This window comes from Rhinolophus hipposideros (assembly GCF_964194185.1).
Source record: "Rhinolophus hipposideros genome assembly, chromosome: 12".
NCBI lineage: Eukaryota > Metazoa > Chordata > Mammalia > Chiroptera > Rhinolophidae > Rhinolophus > Rhinolophus hipposideros.
In genome coordinates, this window is record NC_138058.1 from 1184732 (window position 1) to 1212473 (window position 27742).

The 27742-nt window shown below is 49.4% G+C and overlaps 2 protein-coding genes across 8 annotated transcripts in view; one reads left to right on the forward strand and one right to left on the reverse strand.

The window, feature by feature from the left end:
• The first annotated feature begins 870 nt into the window (after window positions 1–870).
• On the forward strand, window positions 871–24547 carry LMAN2L (lectin, mannose binding 2 like). 7 transcript variants are annotated; one of them, XM_081068545.1, is made up of 9 exons: window positions 871–1083; window positions 2243–2361; window positions 5158–5275; window positions 6048–6130; window positions 18635–18667; window positions 19687–19848; window positions 19934–20048; window positions 22692–22811; window positions 23151–24547. In XM_081068545.1, exons 1-9 carry the CDS (start codon window positions 897–899, stop codon window positions 23291–23293), a joined length of 1080 nt encoding a protein of 359 aa, XP_080924671.1. In that variant the 5' UTR covers window positions 871–896; the 3' UTR covers window positions 23294–24547. The 7 variants fall into 7 exon arrangements, with proteins under 7 accessions (XP_080924671.1, XP_080924672.1, XP_080924673.1 ...); XM_081068547.1 differs by having other exon boundaries at window positions 879–1015; XM_081068546.1 differs by lacking the exon at window positions 18635–18667.
• Window positions 24548–25590: 1043 nt separating this feature from the next.
• FER1L5 (fer-1 like family member 5) overlaps window positions 25591–27742 on the reverse strand; it is a gene marked incomplete at both ends in the record, with an annotated part of 53397 nt that continues 51245 nt past the window's right edge. Inside the window, 7 exons of the mRNA XM_081068421.1 lie at window positions 25591–25821; window positions 25936–26083; window positions 26340–26449; window positions 26616–26809; window positions 26882–26981; window positions 27172–27313; window positions 27493–27588. Coding sequence (XP_080924547.1) covers window positions 25591–25821; window positions 25936–26083; window positions 26340–26449; window positions 26616–26809; window positions 26882–26981; window positions 27172–27313; window positions 27493–27588 — 1021 coding nt within the window. The remainder of the gene's footprint in view (window positions 25822–25935; window positions 26084–26339; window positions 26450–26615; window positions 26810–26881; window positions 26982–27171; window positions 27314–27492; window positions 27589–27742) is intronic.

The window sequence follows — 27742 nt, forward strand, 5'->3', positions numbered from 1 at the left end:
GTGAGGAAAAGGAGAAGTTGGGATGACTGTCTGTTTTGGCTCTGGAGCCTGGTGTATTGCTGGGCTACCCAGGTAAAGAATTGGTTACCCTGTTCCATTTCTTAGGGGCCAGGCTCAAGTCCAGTACCTCCAGTACCCCCTACTCCCTCAAGGCTCATTTACAAGTGAGTTGTTCCAAATATTTGGGGTTTCGCAGAAATTTGTTACTGATTTCTAGTCAAATTCTGTCACAATAGAGCATCCTCTATGTGCTTTCAATTCTTTTAAATTTGTGGAGGGTTTTTTATTTTTTGGCCCAGACTGAGTCAACGGTTCTTTTGCTCCGGAAGAGAATGTGTCTTCCACTGTTGTTGGGTGGACTTTCTATAAAGGTCATCAGCACTTGTTTGATAGTGCTATTCAAGTCTTTTATAAATGCCATTCTTTTCCTGACAATTTACCAGTTACTTTAATTGTGGATTTGTCTATTTCCCTTTTCAGTTCTATAGCCTCCTGATTGATGAGTCTGCACAGTCAGGCGGGTACTGTGGCACAGAGGATAGAACGTTTGCGTGGGACAGGAAGAAACTTTTATCTCTTTAAATTTACTCTAGATCGCAGAAGAAACATTTTATCTCTTTAAACTGACTCTAGATCTCAGAGACAAGGAAATCATTACGTATCCCAGCAGGCCTAGCGGAACTCAGGACAAATGCAAATAAGGGAAGCTAGGCATTCGGTCACGCCTCCTCTTTGGGTTGGCAAGGCAACTGATACCCAAGCCAACCAATCGGTGAGATGTTCACCTGTGGGGGCGGGGACTCGACGAGAGCCAATGGGACGCCGCTAGGTTGTTCCATGGGCAAATGGCTTGTAAGACTGGGCGGGCTTTTGATGAAGGGACGGCGGTGGGAAAGATGGCGGCGACTCTGGCATCCTCGGGGTGGTGGCGACGGTGGCGGTGGTGTTTGTCCGCTCGAGATGGGTCGAGGATGTTGTTCCTTCTCTTTTTGTTGGGATCTTGGCAGGGGCCACGGCAAGTCGGGGCGGGTCAGACGTTCGAGTACTTGAAACGGGAGCACTCGCTGTCGAAGCCCTACCAGGGTGAGGCGCCCGGGGCGACGGTGGTCGTGCTCGGGGAGGGCTTCGGGACCTGAGCGCCTCCGTAGAGGCGGGCGGCGACGAGCTTTGTGGCCCCAGGGAACCACCAGCGGTGGGTGGGAGCCCACGGGGACTCGCTCCGCATTTGGGAGCCACGGATGCGAGGGGCAGGGGTCGGCGTGTCCCCCACCCTTCCTCCTCGCGCACTTAGCTCTGGAAGTTTCCAGCAGGTCACAGCAGGGCTCTTGGGTGCCGCTAGCGCTTTCCCAGGACGAAGTGGGGCTGGGGGTTGGGCGGGAAGAAGGTGGGGAGGGACGGGGATTGCGAATGGTGGCGAGTGATGGAGGACCACTGGCAATGAGCTGGTCTCCCGATGGGGCTGCGGGTGTGCGTGGCCCGATTGAGAAAGAAGATAAAATTCTGGTGTCGGTTAGAACACCTGTTCTCCAGTCCGGGAGCCTGGTAGCTTTGCTCTGTTTAGGGTTCATAGGCCCCTAGGCACAGCTTATCAACCAACACATTTATGTAATTGGCTACAAAGAGGACCAAATCAGTGCAGATGGCATAACTCACACAAGTCTGTTTCCCCAGGGAGCGTGGGTAGGGGGACAGCAAACAAACAAGACCTCCCAGTAAGAGGACGCGTACACTGCTGCGAAGGGTGATCGCTTACTCACTTAGCAGGTGCATCGAATGCCGCCTCCGAACTGGTTGCTGCTAACGCTGTGGGTCAGACAGACACACAGTTCTCAAGGGGCTTGTAGTCTGAGGTGTTAGGTTCACGCTTGGATTGTTTAAAGAAGGGATGTGATTAAGCCCCAGAGGCCTGAGGGTCCAGCTCTTTTTGGTTTAATTGGGGAATTTCTTTTTTGTTGGTAAAATTTACTCACATATAAAAACGGAAGAATGGATGAGCTATGGTTACTGTGGCATGGATAATGTGATACCTCTGATGTGTTTTGGGGTCTTCCCCTGAGAAGGGCTTTGTGAAAGGAAGCTATAAAGATGGTAAGGATTTTAGATTGATGAGTGACAGAAGGTTGGAGATTGAGTGACATGAAAGAGAAAAAAAGATGATGACTCCAGCTCCTGGAGAGCCCATGGTGGCTTTCTGAACGGGTTGGTGTTGAAGAATATGAACTGATCTACTTCCTTCCCACAGGCGTGGGCACAGGAAGTTCCTCACTGTGGAATTTGATGGGCAACGCCATGGTGATGACCCAGTATGTCCGCCTTACCCCAGATATGCAAAGTAAACAGGGTGCCCTGTGGAACCGGGTGGTAAGAATCTTTCTCCCTCCTCTGTTGGTTACCCAAAAGTTCTTAAGAAGTTCACCAGGAGCATAGTGACTTAATTTTACTGTCTTTTCCCAGGATTCTGACTTCTGTGGATATCAAGGGTTTTCATTTCAGAAATTATGATGACCTTCATAATGAAATCAGCTATTTAGGGAAATACTCTCTATTTCTCTAATTATGGCAAATAATTCATTTTGATTCTGTTATCTGAAATGTCTTTCATTTCTGATTGACCTGATTGTGTGACTTCATGGAGGTTAACAACTCAACATTTAATTACTTTGTAAAGTAGAAGACTGCTCTTTTAAATTTATCCCAAACTTCACCCCAGTGCCCCACCCCCAGCCCAGCTTGTTCTTTAACTTTGCAGTCTAATTTTAAGTTTTATTTTCATGTGAAAGCCACTTTGAGCCCTTGGTCATTTTGTTTGTCCTTCTCTGGACCTTTTCTAGCTACATTGTCTTCCTTGAGGTATGGCGGCAAGAAGTGCGTGCAGTGTTCCTGCTGTGGCTGCACTGTGATCTTATACAAGTGTAAGGTGATGCTTTCTTTTCGGTTTCCAGGGCTCTTTCTAAATCTTTTACTACCACTTTACTTTTGGGAATGACTTTGGCACCCTTTGATACTTGTCCCTTGGGTTCTCATCAGCTAAGAACTTACTTTTCCATGGTTTTTATCATTAGTTACAGATGAGTAAACCTCAGAAAAGAGTATTCCTTTTCCCTGGTCATTTTATGTGCAGTGAATTCTAAAGTTGCAGAGGAAGGAAAGAAGTTTCTATCTGAGCCATTTGCACACGCTGGCCCCTTCCTCCAGGTTGTAGTGCTGAGCCCATTCCTGGACAGAGTTTAGGGCCATGTGTTCTGGCAGAAGAGGTGAAGGGCCGCCAGTTGAAAGACCTGGGCTCCAGATCTAGCTGCATCACAGCCCCACTGTGAGCCCTAGGCGGCTAATTAACCTCTCTTGGTTTTCAGTTTCTCCATCTGTCAGATGCGCTTCATAATAACTGTTCCAGTTGCCCACCAGGGTTGTGAGAGTAAGATAAGAACATAGACACGAAGAAGCTTTGGGAAGTTAAAATGGTTACAGAAACATGCACTGTTGTGTTCTGCATTTGGTATAAGTTCATGGATGGAGGTCTCTGGATTACTAAATGATTATGTGCAGGGCTCGATGCCTTGCTGCTTTCTTGCCAGCTGTCTCTACATAGCTGTCTTAGCAGCAATTCTAGTCTAGAATCTAGAATCTGTCTTTTTTCAGATTCTCTGCTACCTGTATTTTTTGACATCTGACTACCAGAGAGAGATTGGAGTTGTTTCTGCATCATTTGGATACAATGCATTGGTTGAGCTGTGGTTGTCAAGTTTGGTTGAAGTCCATTGGACTTGATGCCTGAGTCCCACCCCAGAGATTCTGATTTAATTGAAACGGGGTGCATCTTGGCCATTGCGATTTTTTTTTTTAAGCCCTCTAGGTGAGTCTAACATGGTTAGACATAGTCCTGAGCTGAACTGCACAGCATTGTGCGGCACTGAGGCCAGGGATAAGTGGCTGGCACCCCTTGGCCCAGCGTGAAGCTCTTTGGCCTGCCCTCCTCCCAGGGGCATACATACCCAATGGCTGTGGAGCAGCTTTCTCCCACTGATCTCACTCTTGCCCTGAAATCGAAATGGAACAGCGGAAAGATGAGAAACCAGAATGACAACACAGGGACTGGGTCCATGAGAGTAGGGAGATTTCAGAGGTGTCAACACCCGTGTCATTCGGGCTATGTACTCCCAATACTAACACTTTTGGAAGATTTCCCAGAAATTAAACTGAAAACTGAAAATGATCTAGCAGTGTGCTGCTTGAGAGCCAGAACAATATATTTGGAGAGCCTTCAGCTGAACCCTGTTGGTCTGTCCTCTCCTCCTTCCCCTCTTTCTTCACAGTGAACTTCAACCAGGAGCCTCTCTAAACCAAATACCCACTCTGGTTTCTACTTGAAAGCATTCGACTCTTTAGTGCACTTAACCATCCGCTTACCTTCTCCCTTTCCCCAAGGTGTGACACACAGTTCCAGAAAGAAACAGGAGTCTGATTTGTACCCCCTCCCTAGTGTCTTCCCACCGGAGGCTGTCCCTGTGGTGGGGAGGGTGGTGGTGTTCTCAGTTGGTGCATTTATGCTTCCTGGCCATGGGCATGAGCATTAGGGGGACTGTAATTTACCCCTTCTCATGGGAACTCTGGCTTACCCATCAGCTTGGCATAGGGCCAAGTTTAATTAGAATTGTGTATAGCTTCTGCTAATTATCCCTGGGAACTTTTGCATAGTAAGTTAGTTTTTCTTATTCTTTCGCAATGAATGAGGCTTTGACCTTTCTTTAAACCCCAGCTTTTTGGAGTCTTTCTTTCAGAGAGCCGATCGTGTGTTGCAGATGAGTTAGTTCAGCCACCCGTACTCACACGATCGGCTGCTCTGCTGCCTGTGGCATGCCAGTGGCCTCGCGCGGTGTTCTCATGTCTTTTCCAACTTCACAGTACTATCCAGATTGTCTTGGAAGATGGCGAAGATAACTGGGAGGTTTATACACCTTTCATATTACATCTCATACATAGTTGAATGGTTCAATCTGTTTAATTTTATGACAAGCACGTAGCAAGCCTTAGATTTCAGTTTTAACCCTTAGCCTCATGGTACCTGCATTTGTGTCTTCCAAGTCTAGACTGCTGGTGAGGGCTTGAGGGGTTCCACATTTCATGCTCCTCGTTGACCCCAATGTCTTTTCTCTTTAGCCGTGTTTCCTGAGAGACTGGGAGTTGCAGGTGCACTTCAGAATCCATGGACAAGGAAAGAAGAATCTGCATGGGGACGGCTTGGCAATCTGGTACACAAAGGATCGGATGCAGCCAGGTACTAGGGCCCTGGGTACTCCTGTGGGAGGTGTGACCGACCTGCTTTCTCGTGTGCCCTCTTTTTGGGGAGGGCACATCTCCATAATGCCAGCAATTTTCCCTCTCCCTGGATGTTTGTGGATGAAGGCTGGCTGTCTAGTCTCTACAGTGGGGTCTGAGTCTTAACAAACAGCTGAACTTGACTCGTCCTGGGCGATTTCCTGCTTATTAGTCCCTTCTGATTTCCCTGTACACACTCGGCCTGTCGCCTGGGTAAGAGCACTGGCTGTCTGGAACACTGACACCTCCTCCTGGGTACACACGGGCCGATCTCAGTACTCCTAAGTCAGGAGACGAGGGGTCTGTCCCGTTGTGCAGGAGCCATTGCTCCAAGCAGATTGAAACTCCACGTGATTCAACCCGATCTATTTTGCAACAAGAAGTTGAACTTGGGAATTCAGCTCTCGCTCAGGGGAATGGTCATCACCAAGTATCTGTGAGGCAGAATTCTTTAGGGACGCCTTAGCACCCCGCTGGGGTCAGAAGCAGCTGCGGTGCTAAAGCCAGGTTGCCGTGGCCTTCCGTCTTTCCTGCCGTCCGTGACAGCTCCAGTTACTCATCGGTGCTTGTGCCAGGCCACATACGTTGCCAGGTGCTGGGACATGCTTTCTTGTCTTAACTGAGGCCCGGCAGTCATGTGAATGTCCCTTTTTCTCCATTGTAGTGATGTATTATTTCTTTCCCAACTCTTGGCTTTATTTCATTGTTCATCATCTGTTCTCTCTCTCTAGGGCCTGTGTTTGGAAACATGGACAAATTTGTGGGGCTGGGAGTATTTGTAGACACCTACCCCAATGAGGAGAAGCAGCAAGAGGTAATGGCAAGTGTCAGAGCGTAGGGCAGCCACACGGAAGTCCCATTCTCTGCCTCAGAAGCACTGTTCAGGCGGGAGCACAGGGGACAGGAAGTGAGGGGTTCGCTTCCACTTCCTTAGTCTATTGAACTTCAGAAGTGAGTGTCTCTGTCAGGAGCTTTTCTAGAGAGAACTGTGTGTGGTATACACTTTGGGGAATGGCCGTCTGGATGGGGGCTTTCTCTTTAGTGTTAACGGCATTCTGTCTTGTGTACTAGGTGGCTGCTGGGAGAGCACAAGCTTGGCGGGTTGACTCGGCTACCAGGCCCGTGCCAGAGCAAGCTAACTTGTGTCACGCAGCCCGCGTGACTTAGTACGTCACCGCTGTGCTGTCCCTTGAGCTGGCTCGCCCGGCCTGACGTCCTCTTCTGCTCTGCCCAGACCCAGACAACACTTCTCCTCTCCTGTAGGAAAGGCCTCAGAGGAAATAAGTTTGCACCGTTTCTCAGCGTTTTGTGGGAACCCAGTGTGTGGCTGTCGTCAGAAGCGTCTTGCTTTCTTTTGCTGACCCTAAGGGTCCTCCAGTGCTTTCTATGCTAGCAACAGGTTGATCGTGCCGTCAGGTGGTGGGGAAATGGTTGTGACGGCTTGTTGCTGGGTATCCTACAGCTAAATAATGTTTAGCAAGAAAGGCAGGGTTAGGAATGGAGGCAGAATTCACTTTAGTTTTACCCCAAAAGTTTATGAAAAATTTCAAACTTATCAAAACATTGGAAGAACAGATCACTGTATATGCAAACCCCACATTCAACAGTTTTTAACATTTCGCACAGCATTCACATGTTGATGGAAAGCGACACCTGAGTCGGGAATAACCTTTGGGCCAGTTACGGAGTCGCTTCTGGGCCCCTCTTCACCCCACTGTCCGTCAGGTCCTGTCTGGGGCCAGGCCCTGGGAGTCAGTGATCCCTGCAGGCAGTAGCACTGCTGAGTGTGCATGCTGGTGGGGGAACGGGAAATGAGGGGGTGCAACAGGAAGACGGAGCAGCTGCATTGAACCTGGGGTGGGGTGATGTGGCCGCAGTAGCAGGTGGGGTCGACTTTTTCCCAGAAGTTACATTTACATCAAAGTCTGCAGAATGAGGAACCAGTGTTTCATGTGGAGGGAAAAGCATGTGTTAAGGTGATAAAGTGAGAGAAGGGACAGTGAGTGAGGACAGAGAGAGATGAGGCTAGAAAGAGAAACAGGCCAGCAGTCTTGTCACATTGCACAATTCCATGGCCTCCATTCCCATTGCATTCTCTAGTGTTAATACTGCTCTCTCCAGGGCATGTTAACTGGCCTCTGACGGTGAGCAGTGTCTTGGGTGGCAGGTGGTTTGGCTATTTAGACCAACCCTGGAGCAGTCTGCATGGGTGTGAGCCACCCCCATTGTGCGCCTTGTGGGGCCAGGTTGTGAAGGGTGGTGTTCCCGTTAAGGAGTTGGGGCTGCATTCTAAGGGGGTCCCTGAGCTGAAGGATTTTAATGAGGGGTGTGTCATGACTCGGTTTGCAGTCCTGCCAACGAGATGGTGGTAATTAGAAAGCATCTGAATGAGAGGTCTGGGCTTCGGGGCTTGACTAGAGTTTAAACCTGGCTCTCTGTTTCTCCCAGACGGGAATTGTTCAGACTGTCTTAGCTTCCATTCCACCATCAGATAGCAGTAATTCTGATTTGAGAGGGCAGATCTGATGAGCTTATTTTTAAGGAGAGTAGTTGTTAGTCAGAACAATTAGTTTCACATGGTAAAAGTCAGGACTTCTTATCTGGCTAGCTGTTACGTTTCTCACTCCCAACTACACGTTGGAGTTACCTGGAAAGTTTTGGAAAATACTGATGTCCAGGCCCAACCTCAGAGAGACTGATTCTGTTTGTCTTTGGTGCAGTCTAGGCAACCTTACTTTTTCAAAGCTTTCCAGGTGAGTCACGTGGATAGCCAGGATTGAGAACCCCTGGACCAAAGTCATTGTTACCTTATTTGTTTATCTATTAAACAAAATTTTTAATTAAAATGAAAAATTTAAAAACCTAATAAAAGGAGTTTCTGTTTATTAGTTGGCCATTATGTGCCAGGCATTTTACAAATGTCGTCTTCATCCTCATCAAGTCTCCTTATAGTCAGTATTATTTTCCCACTTTGCCAATGAGTAAACAGAAGCTTAGAGAAGATAAGCATCTCGTTCGAGGTGATAGCCAATAAAGGTGCAGCCAGATTTTGAAAACCCAGGCCACCTGATTCTGGAGGCCGTGCGTTTAATGATGATGCTCTATCACCTGCCACCCGTTGCTTTCTTTTGCCGGGTGGATTTCCTTGCGTGTGAACACATTCGTTATTCTCATATGATCTCTTGTGCAGTTGCCGTTCTTCTGAGTGATTTCTGAGTGCAGAGCTACTCAGTACAGAGGGTGTAGAAGGTGTCCTCCTTCCTGCCTCCCCACCACCTGGAACAATCTTAGAGGTGAAGATCAGATGTGTCTTGTTAGCGGCATGGTTCACTTTGACATGATATATAAAGGTGCCAGCCATTGTTAAGCACTTTTACACGTATTACGTATATATTCTAACAACCCTTTGGGGTAGATATCATCCCCACATTATGAGTAAGAAATTGAGGTCCAGAGAGGTTAAAAAACTTGTCAGTGACACGCAAGAGTAGGTTTGACTTGAGGTTGCAACCTCCTTATTTTGCTTTATTGTGTGGAGCACATAAGGAAAGGGTGACAAATACGGAGCCTTTTGAAAACTTGCAAATGTCATATGTAGAAGTTGTGCTGGAGTAGGGGGACAGGGAGCTGGCAGGAGGGGTGTGGAGTAGCCATCAGATCCCCAAAGGTGCTGGCGTGCAGGCGTTTCTCTGGTTTCTGGTTTCCTTGTCACCAGAGTGCACATGACCTTATAGGTCAATTCACTTCCTATCATGTTTGTCCATGAGGAAATACTGGGAAAGCGTTAGCAACCAGTAATGCATCCATAATGGGCTGAAGTTGTTCAGGATCTGCGTTGAGTTTAGGCTTGGCTCTGAAATCGGGACAGACTGTCCAAAGTCACATTGTTGCCCCACCAGCAAAGCAGGAATTGCAGTTGAGGTAAGTCAAGAGTTCGGTATTTGGGAGTGCAGGCTACTTACTACTTGTGTCACAGTGAGGCCGCTAGATCATAAATGGTTATTAAAATGACAATTGAAGAAATAGACAATTTGGATAAATCTGTAGCAAGGAAAGAGAATGAACTAGTAATTAAAAATGACTCACAAGGGAAAGCCCAGACCCAGATGGCTTCACTGGTAAATTTTAATGAATATATAAAATAGAATTAATACGAATTCCTCTCAAACTCTTACTAAAAATCAAACTCATTCTTTGAGGCCAGTAATATCCTGATACTAAAACCAGATAAGGACATCACAAGAAAATGATAGTCTAATAGACATCTCTTACAAATAGGTATAAAAATCATCAGCAAAATAATAGCAAGCCAAATCCAGCAACATATAAGAAGGATTGTATACCATGACCAAGTGTATTCATCCTAGGACTTCACATTTGGTTTAATATCTGTAGTGTGATAGACCACGTGACTAGAATAAAGGACAAAAATTATGTGATCATATCAGTAGATGTGGAAAAGGTATTTGACAAAATTTAATACCTCTCTATGATAATAAAAACATGAAACAAATGAGGAATGGAAGGGAACTTCCTCAACTTGATAAAGGGCATCTGTGAAAAAACCGCAGCTAACATCACACTTAATTATAAAAGACTGGCTGCTTTCCCCCTTAGATCAGGAACGAGACCAGGATATCTGCTCTCACCCCTTCTAGTCAACATTGTACTGGAGTTTCTAGTCAGAGCAATTAGTCAAGAAAATAAAAGACATCCAAATTGGAAAGGAAGAAGTAAAACTATTTCTATTTGCAGATGACATGATTTTGTGTATAGAAAAATCCCAAAGAATCCACAAATTATTAGAACGAATAAATGAAGTGAGCAGAGTTGCAGGATGCAAGATCAATATACAAAAATCGATTGTATTTCTATGTCGCTTGCATTGAACAATCAGAAAATGAAAGTAGGGAATCCATTTATACTATCATCAAAAAAAGAGTAAACTACTTAGAAATAAATTTAACCATAAAAATGTGTACTCTGAAAACTATGAAATATTGTTGAAAAATTAAAGACTTAAGTAAATGAAAAGACATCCCATGTCATGAATCAGAAAATTTAGTATTGTTAAGATAGTGATACTTCCACATTGATCTGCAGATTTGATGCAATCCCTGTCTATCAAAGGCCTCGCTGGCTTCTTTGTAGAAATTGACAAGCTGATCCCAAAGTCAATAAAAATTCAAGAGAATCAGAATAGCCAAATAACCTTGATAAAGAAGAGCAAAGTTGGAAGACTCACACTTTCTGATTTCATAATGTACTACAAAGCTGCAATAAAACAGTGTGGTACTGGCATAAGGATAGACATATGGATCAGTGGAGTAGAATTGAAACTATAAATACATCCTCATATTTATGATCAATTGATTTTTGATAAGGGTGCCAAGACAATTCAATGGGGAAAGAACCATCTTTTCAACAAATGGTGCTGGCACAGCTGGATATCCACAGGCAGAATAATGAAGTTGTCACCATCACACCATACACAAATTTTAACTCAAAACAAATCAAAGAACTAAAGGTAAAAGCTAAAACTATAAAACTCTTAGAAGAAAATGGTTAATTGTTCATAACCTTGGATTAGGCAATGGTTTCTTAGATAGGACATCAAAAATAAAAGCCACAGGGGGCCGGCCCCGTGGCTCAGGCGGTTAGAACTCCATGCTCCTAACTCCAAAGGCTGCCGGTTGGATTCCCACATGGGCCAGTGGGCTCTCAACCACAAGGCTACAGTTCTATTCCTTGAGTCCTGCAAGTGATGGTGGGCAGCACTCCCTGCAACTAAGATTGAACACGGCACCTTGAGCTGAGCTGCCACTGAGCTCCCGGATGGCTCAGTTGGTTGGAGCGCGTCTTCTCAACCACAAGGTTGCCGGTTCAATTCCTCGACTCCCGTAAGGGATGGTGGGCTGCACCCTCTGTGACTAGCAAGGGCAACTGAATCTGGAGCTGAGCTGCGCCCTCCACAACTAAGACTGAAAGGACAACAACTTGAAGTTGAATGGCACCCTCCACAACTAAGATTGAAGGACAACAACTTGACTTGGAAAAAAGTCCTGGAAGTACACACTGTTCCCCAATGAAGTCCTGTTCCCCTTCCCCAATAAAATCTTTGGGAAAAAAATAAAGCCACAAAAGAAAAAAATAGATAAATTGGACCTCATGAAAATTAAAAAACTTTTGTGCTTCAAAGGACACCATCAAGAAAGTGAAAAAAAAACACCTACAGACAGGAGAAAACAAATGTAAATCATATGTCTGAGAAGGGACTTTATATATTCTAGTTACAACTCAGTATTAAAAAAGACAACCTACTTATAAAATGGCCAATGGACCTGAGTAGGTATCGCCTCAAAGAAGATACACACATGGCCCATAAACATAAAAGGAGGCTCAACATCATTAGCCATCAGGTACGTGATAGGTCAAAACCATCATGAGATGCCATTTCATACCCACTTTTATGGCTAAAATGAAAAAGACAGATGGTAACAAGTTTTGGAGAGGATGTGGAGTAACTGGAACCCTCACACTGCTCGTGAGAATGTGAAATAGGGCTGCTGTTTTGGAAAACAGGTGGGCTGTTCCTTCAAATGGTTAACCATGGAGTTTGCATGATCCAGCAATTCTACTCCTAGGTGTATACCCAAGAGAAATGAAAACATGTCTATGCAAAAACTTGTACGTGGATATTCATAGCATTAGTCATAATAGTCAAAACACGGATACAACTCAAACGACCATCAACCTGATGAGTGAATAAACAAAATATGGTATATCCACATGATGGAGTACCACTCAGCATTAAAAAGAAGGGAAGCCTTAATATGTGCTCCAATGTGGAGGGCCCTTGAAAACATGCTAAGTGGAAGAAGCCAGTCCCCAAAGACCACACATTTATGGTCCCATATATATGACTTGGCAGATCGGTAGAGATGACGTGGAGGAGAGGTTGCCCGGGTCTGAGGAGAGTGACTGTTAGTGGGCACAGGGTTTCCTTAGGGGGAATAAAAATGTTTTAAAATTCATTGTAATCACAATTTTAACTCTCCAAATAGCCTAAAAGGCATTGAATTACAGATTTTAGGTGAATTTGTGGTATGGATTATATCTTAGTATTGCCATTTTAAACTGTGGATTAGAACGTGACCCGATCATCTTTTGACATGTGAAGTCATCAGCTGATGGTTGTCAGTTCCTCATGAGAACCCAAATGTTGGTGAAAAGTTGCTGGGAACTCATCAATTTTGGAGCAGTGTGTTTTTTCATCGGAAATCAGAGTATGGTGACGAGGCCTTGTGGCAGGAGAACACGGAAGTGCAGCCCTTTGCAGCCTCGGCCTCATCGCCCTAGTGAGACAGTGGGGCCTCGCTCCTGGGAGATGAGACAGCTGGCGAGAGAGTGGGGAGAAAGCACACTGCTCTTGCTGGGTCAGGCCAGCGTGCTAGTCTAGTTTCAGCGGCTCCCCATATTTTTCAATGTGATGATTGTTCTTCCTCCTTTGAAACTGGAACAAAATGAACAACACTGTGCTACCCAGTTTAAAAATACATTCCCTTGATGAAGACACTGATCCCTCTTGGTCTCTGTTGTTGGCAGAGAATCTTTCCATTATTAAAGGAGCTCCGTACTTCTTAAATTCTCTTATCATCCAGTGTGGATGTGACTTAGGGTTTTTGTTTCAGTCCCAGGTGAGGCAGTGTTTTCCAGGAGACTCCTTAGGAAAGTAGGTGTGGGGAGTGTTGGCAGGCTCCGAAGTGACTACATGTTGAGGCATAGCTCTACCGGTGAGGGCTAGTTTTCGAGGGGAGTAGAAATGGATGGCTTTTGTGCTGGAATTGAGTGGAACACAATGTTTCCTTTCTGAGAGAGTGAAAGAGGGAGAGAAGGAGAAAGCAGGAGCCAGTGCTCCAGAGGACACTTGGCCTTGGGGCGGTTCTAACCTGTCTTTGGGTTTTGACCCTTTGGAGAATATGATGAGAGTGGTGGGCCCACAGAAAGATGCAGGTACACAGAGGACTTTACGTGCAATTTTAGGAGGTTCATGGACTGCCCAAAGTAGAACTGTACACAAGGTCCTCATGCATGAGAAGTTTTCACGTTCGATCAGAATGGTAGGCAGCGGTGAAGTGGAGACATTAGGCTGTATTCTGAATCTTGGCCCTTGTAATCTGGGTAGATGGGCTGTGGACTTCCGTGTTTGTTGTTTGGGCAGACCTCAAGTTTTGTTTCCTGATTTCAGAGCACTCTTTATTGAAGCCCTCAGATTACCTTATTTGTGTTTGTTCTAGTGGGGTCTCGACTAAGATAAATGGGATGAAAATCATCCCATGGACTTCAGACCTCATGACCATGTCCACATCTGTGGAAGTGTTCCAGGCGGTCAGTCAGCTGGCGGAGGCCCCCTTTTATATGTCCTCCAGACGAGGAGCTTTAAGACTTGGGGACAGAGCCCTGACGTAGATGAGTAGTAGTTTGGGGGCCTCCTCATGCTGCCAGTGGTGTGGTAGAAGCCCCTGGTCTCAGACTGCGGAACGGGTATAGCCGAGTTAACCGGTCACCTCTGTACCCAGAATCCTGCTGAAAGTTACTGTGGGACCAGAGACTGACAAACCTTGTAAGTCTCCAAAGTGTGGAAGTAGCAGTGACGTTCCACTGGTGACCCAAAGGGAGGGTCAAATGAGGCGTAAGGGAGAGGCTGTGGAAGGGGCATTTGTTAGTTCTTTCTTTATATAAAAGCCCATTAGAGAAAAATCAGAAAGGCCGGGAAAAAAGCAAAACTGTACGAGCATCTTTTTAAAAACAACATTACATCATATGAACATACTTTTGTTTTAAACTTTTAATTTTGAAATTTTGTAGATATATAGAAAAATTGAAAAATGGCAACTACTAGATTCAGATTAATCTTTTGTTTTTAAATTTTATATAGTTTCAGGCTTACAGATAAGTTGTAAGAATATAGCAAAGAATTCTGGACTTCTCTTTACCCAGATTCCCCAAATGTTAATGTTTTACTACATTTACTTTGTCCTTTTCTTTTACCTCAGTGTGTGTGTGTGTGTGTGTGTGTGTGTGTACACTTCTTTGTGTTTCAGGGTATGTACTATTTGAGACCTAGTTTTGTTTTGGGTTTTTGTTTGTTGTTTTTGGACCTCACGGCATACACCAAGCATCCTTCCATTACTGGTAGATGTGGGAGCAGTGTGGCATGGTGACTGAGCCAGGGCTCTGGTTCCAGACTACCTATTTCGTATCCTGCTGTCACTACTGAATACCTATGTGCTCTTAAACGAGTGTCCTTACCTGTGAAATGTAGATACTAACACTACCAGCTCATGGGTTGTGAAAATTGAAGGAACACATACGTGTACAGTACTGAGAACAGTGCCTGGCTCAGAGTAAGCACTCAGAAAAAGCTGTTCTTCTTACCACTGAGTGACATACATGAGGGCCATTCTGCAGACATCTTGGTAGTAGCCGTTGTGGCTCTGTCCTCTCCCCTCCCACCCTCCTTTTCTTCCGGTCTGGGTTCCAGAGAGCAAGCTCAGTTGGCTTACGCAGTGCAGGATGGTTTAGATGGCAAAGCTGCATGAGAGGGCCGCCAGGTGTTCAGTGTTCACGAGTTCATGTTAGTTGGTGACTGAGTTTCACTGGTCTGGGAGTAGGGACAGTGAGGTGACTTTTCATAAATGCCAAGTATTTTATTATGACATTACACAGTTCTTTCTTTCTTTTTGGTGTTAAAATGTTCTTTTAAAAAATGATGCTTATAGGCCCGGTGGCTCAGGCGGTTAGAGCTCCATGCTCCTAACTCCAAAGGCTGCTGGTTTGATTCCCACATGCGCCAGTGGGCTCTCAACCACAAGGTTGCCAGTTTGATTCCTCGACTCCCTCAAGGGATGGTGGGCAGCGCCACCTGCAACTAAGACGGAACACGGCACCTTGAGCTGAGCTGCCGCTGAGCTCCCGGATGGCTCAGTTGGTTGGAGCGCGTCCTCTCAACCACAAGGTTGCTGGTTCAACTCCCGCAAGGGATGGTGGGCTGTGCCCCCTGCAACTAACAACGGCAACCTGACCTGGAGCTGAGCTGTGCCCTCCACAGCTAAGACTGAAAGGACAACAACTTGAAGCTGAACAGCACCCTCCACAACTAAGATTGAAAGGAGAACAACTTAACTTGGAAAAAAGTCCTGGAAGTACACACTGTTCCCCAATAAAGTCCTGTTCCCCTTCCCCAATAAAATCTTTAAAAAAAAAAAAAAGATGCTTATAAAGATGGTTGTTCTGTCATTGCTTTAATATATTTAGTAGGTCAAGAAAACCCCAAAAGGGCAAACCTGTTAATCCTCAAAATATTTTTAGAGATTTTACTGGTTTATGACAAGCCAGCGGTCTGGGAATTTCTGCTCTCAAAGATGTATGTTTGGCTTTGTGCTTTTATGAAGTACCTGTGAATACTATTTCTAGCTCGAGATTCATTAATTTGGTCATGGATCAAATGAACACTTACTCCCTCCTGAACACTGGCCACTGTACGAAATGCTTTTTGTGTCTCATTTCACTTCCATAATTTACCCTGTGAGCTGTGCGTTGTTCTCCCCGCTCCAGTGATGACCTAGAATCTCAGAAAACAGTAGAATCCACCCAGGGTTACGTAGCCGGGTATGGCGTAACTGCGCCAAGAACCTGGCTCTCCCAGATGACAGGCATGTGTGCTCTTTTCTGCCTGTGGTTCACAGCTCCCGTGCTCAGACCTGTGGAACATTAGCCTACAATCCATGAATCCGCACGTTCATGGCTCTCCTTTCAATCAGTATACCTAGGGTATGCCGAGGGTACAGTGATCACGTACAAAGTTTCGTGTTTTTTTTTTAAAAATTTTATTTCCAAATATTGTGGAACAGTGTGTTTTTCCAAGACCCATCAGTCGTTGTACTTCAACCTAGCTGTGGAGAGTGCAGCTCAGCTCCAAGCCCAATCGCCATTTTCAATCTTAGTTGCAGGGGTGCAGCCCACCATCCAATGTGGGAACTGAACCAGCAACGTTCTTGTTGAGAGCTCGTGCTCTAACCAACTGAACCATCCGGCCCCTCTCCAGAAGCCCAGAGGCAGCTCGTTGTCTTCAATCTAGTTGTGGAGGGCGCAGCTCACTGGCCCATGTGAGAATCGAACCAGCAATCCTGTTAAGAGCTTGCGCTCTAACCAAATGAGCCGTCCGGCCGCCCCAGGGTCTTTGTTTTTAAGTGGCCTTGTAGTACAAAATGTGAACACATTTGTCCACCCTACAGACAACAACCATTTGCACAGCAGGCAGGAGTTCCTAATTTTTGGTGACTCTTGAAATCAGAATGAAACTGCCTCGTTTGCCTGAGTCAGTGAGCCTTCGGTTCTGTAGGCTGCCTTCCAATGGAAGGAAATCGCCGCTGTGTGAAGTGAGTGGCTACCCAAGAAACACTTCTCGAACTCCTGGCTGGGCAGGAAAAAGAAGATTCATTTAAAGACTTCCTATAATACGAGGGGCAGAGTTGGAGGCCAGGTCACGAGTTGCTGAAGTAGACAGCTTCCGGCTTCTAGCTGTGGGCTCTGGGTCTAGCACGGTGTTTCCTAAATTTGTGGTGCTTTTTAAAAAATGATCCTGTGCCCACTCTAGACCCACGGAGTGAGACTCTGACTGAGGGACGCCCATGTATGTGCTCCCGAAAAACTCCCCAAGGCGGTCCTGAGGCCCAGCTCACCAGTTACTGGGTGCCCCCTCTCCCCCAGCCTGGGGAGGAGGAAGGCGCCTTAGGCTGAGGCTGTGTGTGTCCTAGGCACTCTTGGGACCTGTGAGTCACCCAGCTGACAAGGAGTGCTGGGGTCACTGGCACCAGACAGCAGCCTCGGGATCATCAGAGCCCCCCCCCCCGCAGCATTTTAACCCCCTCTTTTCGCTAAGTACTCACTGAAGTGAGAGCTTCCTTATCAAGCACATTTCTGTAAAGTGCTTGGTAATCTGCTCACAGATCCTTGTCCTAGATGTCAGTTGTACAAGTAGGTGACAGTAGTTTTATGGCAGTGTGACCCCCCACGGGTTTCCCTCACACCTTCCTCTAGTCCTGTACAGAGTCCACCAGCGGCCTACGAGGAGAGCAGCTGGGGGCTGCCCTGAGGCCCACCCTGAACTCCTTGCTGGGGCCTCCAGGCCTGGTGGAGTCTGGCTCCTGCTTCAGCTCACACCAGCTTCCCCGTCGCTCACTGAGTTTCAGGTGGTCCTGTCTAGTCCACACGTGTGCCACCCCGTGCTGCTGGTGGACCCCCCTCTCACTAGCTGGGTCCCAGCTCACATGTTGCCCCAACTTCAGTTTCTACTGTGTCCTCTCTTTTAGTTTCAGCATGGTGTTTATCACGGTCTGAAATTTTATTTACTTATCGGTGGTCCCTTCCACTCTGGTGTCAGCTCTGCCTTATTTCCCATGGAACCCTAGCATCTGGAGCAGTGCCTGGCCCCTGGTAGGTGCTCATGAGGCATCAGAGGAAGGGCTGCCCTGGGCTCTACACCCTGGCCCACCCTTCCCGCAGGGCAGGGCTGAGCTGAGCCTGTGTGCGTATCTCTTGTTGCTAGAGCTAGCAGTTTTCTGGAGCAAAGCCAAACACCCTTGAGCCTCATGATTTTCTAAGTGTCATGTTGCCGCACTCCCACGGAGATTTTCCTTGCCCACATATCAGGTTAGAGTGATGAGCTATTTGGAAATATGTGTCCGTAAGCTCAGTTAGAGAGTAAATGATCCCTTTGGATTAGTGTTAACTTCACGGCCTCTAAAGTGGTGGTGGGCTTTTTGTCTTCTGGGCAAGACCTATATCCTGACACCCTAGGCAGCAAAGGACGTCTTGTAATTCGAAGAACGTAGACCTATTTGTCACTCCGGTCCCTTTGCTACAGAAATACTGCAGTCTGGGTACAGACAAACTTGATGTCTACAGAATATCCCCTGACTCTCAGCGTCATAGTGGGGCCTGCTTGAATGGTGTGTCACTGTACGTTTCATAAAACTTCTGCAAGCTTCAGGACCTTGGAGAGGTCTCCCCAGTGGACCCGTCTGAGGCTCTGGTGATAGTTAACACCCTGTCCTTGGGAAAGGTACGAACGCCTGTGCATACAGTTGTGCCTGTAGTTTGGGGGTATAAGGGCTTGAATACCCTCTGTGGGGATTCAGATTGTTTTGCTCGTCCGCCACCACTGGTCTTAGCTCTTCCCTGGTTTCTTTCTGACTTGGTCTCCTGTCTTCTGTGCCCTCTCTTGTTTTTATAATAACCTGCTGGACCCTCTCAGGCCCAGAAGAGGAGATATTCTCCAGGAGTCCAGGTACTCAGTTCTTGACACCCCACTCCCCACCATCCCTTATTCCCTGTGTGTCCGTCCAGCATTCACTGCTGTTTAGCGTCCATGTGGCTGTTGTCTTGAGCGTCACCCGGCTCTGATTATGAGTACGTCTTTACCTTGCATGTTGACTGTTGAGGATGGTGAGGAACTCACCAAGGAAGTGGCATGTCTCATGTTTCCTCCCCTCTCATCTGCACTGCCCGGCACCCGGCTCGCTCTGGGATGGTTAGCTCATCACTCCTAGGAAAGAGTTTGCTCCTGAACTCCACTGGTGAGAGAGGGCTTCCGAAGTAGGTGGGGGAATGGGTGGGACCTGAGCAGACCTGCAGCGGGGGAAACTCGCCCTGAGCGTTGGATTGGGAGAAGCTGTGTGTGGCTGAAGCTAAGTGGGCCGGAAGGTCTTTTGACTGAGAACAGTCATCACGGCTGGAGATCGGTTCTGGCACTTCTTTGGGTCTATTGAGCATCACGGGGGAGGATTTTACCATTTGAAAGGAGCTATCCTGAATGGAAAAATTTCCCTGATCAAACAGGTATTTTCAGAATACCTGCTGTGTGTAGGTATTCTTACGGGGTAGGGGCTGGGGTGGGGATGCAGCTGAGGTGGAGACATGCAAAGCGTAATAAATGATCTTTTTCTCTAAGAAGTTTACATGGCAGTTGATAGATAGGTGTATATGCATAAACAGAAGAGCACTAGTCTTGGGCAGAGTATCAGTGCTTGGTAGTCTCTGGGAGGGTTCAAGTCAGACACCCGAGGCTGACAGGGCCCATTTCAGACCCACCCGAGTCTGTGCAAGGAGTATTCCTGAAGGCAGGGTCGGAGTTCGGTTGCTTCCTGGGCCATATCCCCTGAGTGACCATCAGAATGTGGGTTCTCGGGGGCTGTCGGTGGTGAGGCCGAGGGTTGTCTGGTCACAAAGGGGCTCGGCTTATATGTGCACAGCTCCTGTTGCTGTTTCCGTTCCTGAGTACTCCCTTACTGTCGTCTGCTTTCCCAGCGGGTGTTCCCCTACATCTCAGCCATGGTGAACAATGGCTCCCTCAGCTATGATCATGAGCGAGATGGACGGCCCACAGAGCTGGGGGGCTGTACGGCCATCATCCGCAACCTGCATTATGACACCTTCCTGGTGATCCGCTATGTTAAGAGGCATTTGACGGTGAGTCCCTGTTCTGGACCAGCTGGTAGTGTGGGTTGTCTGGCTTCTGCTCCGTGGCCTGCCCTGACCGCTTTTTCTATTCTAGGTAATGATGGACATTGATGGCAAGCACGAGTGGAGGGACTGCATCGAGGTGCCCGGGGTCCGCCTGCCCCGTGGCTACTACTTCGGCACTTCCTCCCTCACTGGAGACCTCTCAGGTACTGCCACCTGTGTGCACGTCCTGTGCGCCCGGACCAAGGTCACATCTCGGTAGCCAGGCCTCAGTGAGGCTTCTCAGGGAGAGCCAGGCAGGCGGAGCTCTGGGAAGCAGGTTTCCTGGGAGTGCTTGTCTTCCTGCACTTGGGTTCCCAGATCCTTACGACCCCAGGCCTCAGCTGTCCTCGGACAGCTGTCCCAGGAGACGTTGGTGCCAAGGGACAGCAGTCACAGAGCCTGCTCCAGCCTGGGTTTAGAGTTCCACACTTTCCCGTCTCTGGGGCCGCCTTTCTACCCTCCTGACGTGCTCAGTTCCCCTTCTCTTAACAAGACATCCCCGTGACTCTGCTATCCCTCTTCTGACCAACCCCCAGACCCTCCTTTTTGCTCAGGCTTTTGACTGTCGTGTTTTCAGATGCTCATTTCCAGCCACCCGCTGGAAATGTGCGTGCTTCTCTGGGCCAGTGTCTGCTGCGCTGTTAGCACTCCTTGTGGGCGGTACCCTTCTGGGCCCTCATCTGCTCCTCTCCTCTCTCCAGCCCGGCCGGCCCGCTGGCCTGTCACTCTGAAGCTCTCACCCTCTGTGACGATGTGGCACTAATGGCACCTGCTGCGCTTGCTTTCCTGGCTCCTTGGGGCTTTCTTCCTCCTTGTCGCTGTGTGGCTTCTCCCATCCCAGTACGAACCAGGCCCGACCCTGTGTGGCTTCTCTTTATGCTTGTTCTCCCCCTTGGCTTTAGCTCCACCATACGTTGTTTGACAAGACGTAAAGAACCGGGACTTTTGACATAATTTATTAGGAATAAAGCCAATATGAAATAGGATTTTCTAGTGGCAAAAAAGGAAAGGCAAACACCCACTGAAGTGAGCAACAGCCACTCAGTTCCAGCTAAGAAAAACTCGGTTCAGTGAGGCCATGTCTTCTAGTGTTTCAAGAGAAGCTGGAAATCTTCGATTTTAAAAATGAAATCTGAGTTTTTAAATCCTGGCAACTAATTTTTAAAAAAATCAACTTTATTGGGGTGTGTTTTCCATACAACAGAAATATATAACGTGAAGAGTTGTGACAAATACTCACACCTATGTCATCACTGCCACAGTCCAAATGTAGGAAGCTCCCCTCGCGGCGCTGCTCCCTATCCCGCCCGCTCTGCTTGTTGTTCTGCTTGTGTCCCGTAAGGACTTGGCTTTGGGCAGCTGGGTTCTGAATACTGTGCATGCGGGCTGATGCTGTGGGACATCCCTGGGGCTCAGGGACAGGAGGCAGCCTTAGGTCTGCTACGTAACCCTGTTTATGTGACTCAAGGTAAAAGAGGTATCTGAGTCTGCTGCGAGTTTTCTTCGGAGCCTACAGGTTTCTGGGCCCTATCAGTTACCTCTCAATGTACTTTTCAAATGGGAATTTGTTCCCAACTGTTAGATCTTGCCAAAGAGAATACAGTCATTTTTTTGTTCATCCAAAGGAGTTCTTTGCTCTGGTTGTTGGTGGTAATACCTGGTTAGCAAGTCTGTGACCTCTGCCCACAGATACCCCTAAATGTAAACTGTGTCTTACTCTGGGGGGTCTTGTTGATATCTTCCTACTGTTACTCAGTGGCTGGTCGAGGACATCTGAGAAACTGGGGGCATGTCCCAGCCACCCAGTCTTTGCTGCCCCACATGTAAGGAGCATGGGCCTGGCCTTTTATCCTGTCCATGGTTTGAACTCAGTTCTGACAGTGGAAATGATTTTCTAACGGAAGGCAAATCCAGTATTCTACTGTCTGGGGTCGGCTAAAAATTCTGAGTCCAAGCAGGTGTGGATGTCATCCTAGTAATAGAAACAGCAAGAAATCCAGTCCCCTTAACCAACCGAGTAGCCGTGAGCTCCCCTGGCACTCAGGTTTATGGTCTCTGGAGACCAGTGTCCACTGAGAGGAACTAGGCTTCGGAGAAATGGCCGGTCTGAGGCAGGAAGGGTTCCAGCGGGAACTTCCCAGAAGAGCAGGGGAGACATCCAGAACTTTGGGGTTCACGTGAGAGAACTCAGGAGTCGACTTGAACAGGCAGGCTCCTGCTGGAGCACGCTCGGTTGAGCTGGGCATCAGTATGGTGTGCACTGGAACCCATCAGATGTGTTTCATTGATGAGTTTATGATGATACTTCACAAAGAGAAAAAAGTGCGTCCCGAAATCCTCAGTCCTTTCTCTCGTAGCTACTGGGGAGGCTCCCAGTTACATGGAGCTGCGAAGCATTAGGCCCAGTCTAGAAGGGGAATATGTCCCATGCCGTAGCCGTGCCCGTGCGGGGCCATCGGGCAGCCCCATGAGGCCCTTTCCCATCGCGCCCATGTGCGTCCTTCCTGCTGAGTGGAAACTGCTGGCTCTCCTCTCACTGATGGGTTTATACATCACGGGGTTCACCCTTGTATTATCTCTCAATTTTGGGCGATGTGGGTGATGGATGCTTGTTGATAAAATCTTTAAGTGTGGAATAGTATAGAATATTCCCCACCCCATTCTGATTTTTAGATGAGAAAACAGAAAGGTCTCAGTTCTTTTTCCAAGGTCACTGCTAGTTAGCTGTGGAGCAGAAGCTTGACCCAAGATCCTCTCAGACCCGCCTTTTCTGGGGGCTGGAGCGGTTCTTGTTCCTTTCTCTGCAGACAACCATGACATCGTCTCCCTGAAACTGTTCGAGCTGACAGTGGACAGGACCCCAGAAGAGGAGAAGCTGCATCGAGACGTGTTCTTGCCCTCGGTAGACAACATGAAACTGCCTGAGAGTGAGCATAGGGACCCTGGGGACCCTGGGGACTGGCCCACAGTGCGGGAGGGGCAGCCACGTGGGGCTTCTGAGGTAACCTGCGCCCACGGCTCGCAGGGCCACCTCCCCTCTGTCGTCCCCCTGAGGAATACGGAGCACTGGCACCTGCTTGTCACTTGTCTCCAGGGTACAAATGAGCAGGAGGAGGCTGCTTCGTGTTCAGACTGAGGCATCTGGAAAGAGGGAGTCCGCGCTCTGTCCCCGAAAATGGGCGTCAGAATTGGGGAGAGCTTGTTGGGTGGTCCTTCCCAGCAGGCTGGGTCCGTGGTGCTGACTTGCTCCTCTTTCACTCCCTCAGTGACAGCCCCTCTGGCACCGCTGAGTGGCCTGGCCCTCTTCCTCATCGTCTTCTTCTCTCTGGTGTTTTCCGTATTTGCCATTGTCATTGGGATCATACTCTATAACAAGTGGCAGGAACAGAGCCGGAAGCGTTTCTACTGAGCCCTCCTGCCGCCACCTCTGTGGCTGTCACCACGGAATGTGGGAGGGGCAGGTGCTGGCCTGTGCGCAGCCCTGCAGTCTCCTCCAGTCTCCAGCCTCTGGTCAGGGGCTCTGTTGTCACTGGAGCTTTGAATGCAAGGACACTGCGTTCCCATGGTCACCCGTGGGCCCCTCTGACTCTGGTTCAGAACGCCCACCCACCCAGGGCCACGTGGCGGTGATGTGCCTTTCCCTGAGGCAGTCTCTGCTGTCACGATGCCCAGATCACAGAACAGAACTTCATAGGCGGCTGCCTTGGCGTTGGACTCAGGACCCTCCTGCTTCACATTGAAATCTGCAGAGAATGGAAAACTCCACACACCTTCCCGCCATCCCGTCATTGCTGTTTGCTCTTTGAGCCTCTGTCCACCTGAGGAGCTCTCCTTAGCACTCTGGGTGGAAACTCTTCCCGCCTCCCCTCCCCCCCTCTGTTCGTGTCCTTCCAAGTGTAGGCTCAGCTGGAGAAGACAGCCAATGCCCGCCTGTCGGGGCTGCAGAACAAGCGGTCCCCTGGCGCTCACTCGGTGGCCAGAGGGAAGGGCTGGCTGCTTTGGCTCCCTGCGCTAGCCTTTGTCTGTCAGCGTGCCTCTGGGTTCTGTTGGCGTGTCCGTGACCTTCCAGTGAGGTCTCTCTACACCCTCAGTCACGTTTGGCTGGAAGCTGGTGTGCAAGTTAAGAAGCTTGGAAGATTTCATGGAGGCCGTGGGATTGACTGTGACACTGGCCAGGTCTTGACCCAGAAAGCAACGTTTGCTGTGTGATCTGACCACGTGGAGATGTTTCTGGATCATCTGGAATCCTTTAGCTGCATGTTTTGTGTCTGTCATGATCTTTGGAATCTTGCGTTGAGTGTTCAAAATGCAAGGATGCTTTCTTCTTCCAGCCTCGGCCTGGGCACTGCCCGGGAGGAGATCTGGCTTCTCTTCTTAATGGATAAGAGAGCTGCTATTCTCAGGTCACTCGTCTGGAGCGATAGACCGTGGTCCCCTGTGCCTGGGAGAGACTGTTGTCACTGAGCACCAGGGCCTGCGTGTCACCCTCCAGGCCCGCCCTTATGCCACTGCCTTACTTGACAAGGGGTCCATGCTGCTCACCTGTGTGCCCCATGATGAAACCAGCAGGGGGCCAGAGTCTCCCCCAGGGCCTGCTCTGAGCTCCCCCGCGGAGCACTTGTGTAGCCTGAGGGAGATTTGTAAATGACCGATGGAAACCAAACCCGAGCTCCTGACTCAGTGTGCTTCCTTCTGGGGTTGGGATTGGGGAGGGTCCAGGTCTTTTTCCTGAGCAAACCCATTCTTGCCCTACCTCTCCTGGGCTGGGAAGTCCTCAGCTCGGCTCACAAGGAGAGGAGGGCCACCTTGGCTGCGTAGGTTTCCTTCTCTTGGGCTCTCTTATGTCCTGGCCAGGTGTTTGCTAAGTGCCTTGGGCTGACTGCAGGTGGGCGTAAGGTGGGATCCTCCTAACACCCCCACAACGACAGCGCAGCTCCAGAGGACGAGCTGAGACCTACAGCCTGGACCAGGCAGAACTGAAAAAAGCAAATGGCTGTTTTGTCTCCTTTGGGTTCAAGGGGAACTTGCAGAGACCCCTGGGCTCTTGACATGGCCCAGGAGGGGTCTTGCCGTGGCGGAGGGGTATGTGTGAGTCTGGCTCATGCGTGCCTGACGCTTTTTAAAGAAGGAGGGGAAGACCTGAAAGCAGTCCCCACCCAGCCTGGGAAGCCTTCGGACCAAGCATAGTGTGTCCTGCCCTAGCTCTTTTTGTTCTAGAAACAAACGTTTCCCTCATGAATGGGGCATTTGCCCGCTCTGTGGTGTGGCTCTCGTGTGCACACACTGAGGGTGACAGTGTGGTCGTGGCCAGCTGCTTACCCCACAGAGCCATTTCTCTCCTCACAGTCACCCTTCCTTCTGTTTCCCTCTGACGTCAGAGCGTCTCAGAGTGGAGGAGACCCTGAAGACCAGAGGTGGCATGGAAAGGTGACATTGTGCCCTGTGCTTGTGAGCCTGTCCATAAGCCGTCGTTTTCAGCCTCTCATGTTGTCTTCAGCCCCCCAAATCACAAGGTGGCTCTCTGTTCCAAAGTTTGTTTATTTTATTGGAAAAGTACAGCTTTGCCCTGTGCTGCAAGTGCTCTGAACAGAATGGCTAGAATGTCCCTGGCCCCTTGCTGTTCCGGAAGATGAGAACAGGGAACTGGCAGGAAGCCCCAGGCAGGGCTGACGGTGGGCAGAGAGAAGCCAGGCACACACGGGCAAATTAGCCTTCCGGGGCTGGGAGTTCTGGAAAAATGTCGTGCAGGTGATTCATGGGGCCTTGGAGGAGGGGTTTCAGGTCATCGTGTGCTGCAGGTTCTGGGCCCGGGTGCCGCGTGGCGAGGGTGGGAGAGCTGCCATTGCTGGTGTTGAGTGAATTGATGACACTGGTGAATATTTTAATGGGCGCATTCAGCCGAAGTTCAGGTTTAATCCAGTTCATGGCCAGATAGCTCTAGGGAGAGCAGGAGACGGTTAGCCTGAGGTCACACTCGGAAGCCTCCCTTCAGTCAGCCCAGAGCAGCCCGTGCCTTTCCCTGGCCCCACAATCCCCGCGGTCGGCACTCACCGGAGTTGAATACATGAAGTTGAACAGCATAAGCCCGATAATCGATGTGATTGAGACGGCTATGATTTTGAAGCGGTAGCGTTTCCAGAAAACATGGCACAAGTTTCTAAATGGTGACTGAAACCATGTAAGCATGGGGTTGGTGTGTCTGTCCATGAGCAGGGTTGATGCCGGAGGAGAGAGGGCAGAAGGCTTACCCAGAGCAAAGAGCTTGCTTTCCCCGCCCCGCTACCCCACACCTTGGCTGTTCTCTCCCGATGGTCACTGAGCATTGAGCTGGGGCGGTGGAAGGAACTACCCCTCCACTGTAGGCCCTCAGTCACCGCCCCGTACAAATGGCTGGGTCCCACAGCTCAGCTTGTGAATGAGAAAGCTTTGGCACCTGTACCCCGCAGGACCCTTACAGGGGAGGGTGCAGTGTGGGGTATTGGTTGGGTTCTGACTGGCCACGCCCGGCTGGCCTGATTAAGGCTTCCTTCTCTGACAGAATCTCCAGCGTCATCTTCACTTTACCCTAGAAACACCGTGGTGCAGGTGGTGGGGGCGGGCTGTGTTACGATAGGAGCAGCCCCCTCCCAGGACGCACAGAGAAAGGGACTAGCTGCAGCCCTCAGGACGCTGTTAGAGCCACATGATGGGGCACAGCGGTCCTTGCAGTGGACACGTTCCCCAGCTCCTACCGACATGCGCCATTTGCCATTCTCGAGGACCTGGCAAGGCCACCAGCCGGTGACAGCCTTCTTCTTAAAGAGGGAGAAGCGCTGGTGCTGGAGGAAGTGGGGCCACATGGAGTCCGTGTCCAGCATCCTGACGGAGCACAGCTTGGCGTGCTGGGCCGGAAGGGGCATGTCACACAGGTCTAGCTCCAGGACCCCTGAGTGCAGAGAAATGCCATCAGCAAGGAGCTCCCTGTCCCTAGGTCCCGGGCCCCATGCCAGGACCTTACCTAGGAAGTCATCAGGGGAGAAGATGTCATTGTCCCAGACCTGGATGATGAGCTTGGGTGGGAACTTCATCTCTGTGGGGTCCAGGCTCCAGATGTAGTCCTGGGGGACGGCAGAGGAGCCAGTTACCACGTCTCCTTGGAGAGTCATCTTGGCCACCCTAGGAGGTCCCTACCCTGCACGATGGGCTGTCAAGGAAGAGGGTTTTTCCCGAGGCCTCCTTCCGAGTGTTGTGCAGCTTGCGGGTATCCGGAGGGAGAGGGGGAAGAGGAGCCCGCCCTAGGCCGGCTACCTTCTGGCTCAGGACGCACACTTGCTCGGCTGCCAGGTAGTCCATTGTGAAGGTGAAGCGCCAGTTGAAGCTGCCCTCCCCAGTGAGGGAGTGGTAATGGATTTCCGTCGTCTGCCGGTCCTTCTCCAGCCCGAATAACCACCTGGGCCCAGAGGCCTGTCACCTGGGGTTCACGGGCACTGTCCCACCCGAGCTGCAGCCCCGGGGGAGGGACCCTGGGCGGAAGAGAGGGAGAGACGTGACCCCAGGATGGGGAGGACCTGCAGGGAAGCTGGAAATGGGGAACTTGGGGCACTGCGGGGCCCTGCCCGTCTGCCTCACCCTTTAACGTAGATGTCACTCATCTTCTCATTACTTAAGCTGACGCTCTTCAGGTCCACCTGGGCGGTTTTCCAGATAATGCAGCGCAGCTCGTACCTGAAGCCAGCGGCAGCCTTGGTGACGAAGAGACCTGGGTGACTGCCCTCTGCCCTCCGCCCTCCGTGCCCACACACAGTCCAGCTGCCCTGGGGGCCTCAGGGAAGAAGCCCCCAGGGTGCCCAGCAGAGGAGCATAATTGCCCTGAGGGCTG

Coding starts and splice junctions, on each gene's coding strand:
- LMAN2L (XM_081068545.1), top strand. CDS start 897: ATGGCGGCGACTCTGGCATCCTCGGGGTGGTGGCGACGGTGGCGGTGG. Junction 1,084..2,242: donor GCTGTCGAAGCCCTACCAGG/GTGAGGCGCCCG, acceptor TCCTTCCCACAG/GCGTGGGCACAGGAAGTTCC. Junction 6,131..18,634: donor ATGAGGAGAAGCAGCAAGAG/GTAATGGCAAGT, acceptor GGACCCTCTCAG/GCCCAGAAGAGGAGATATTC.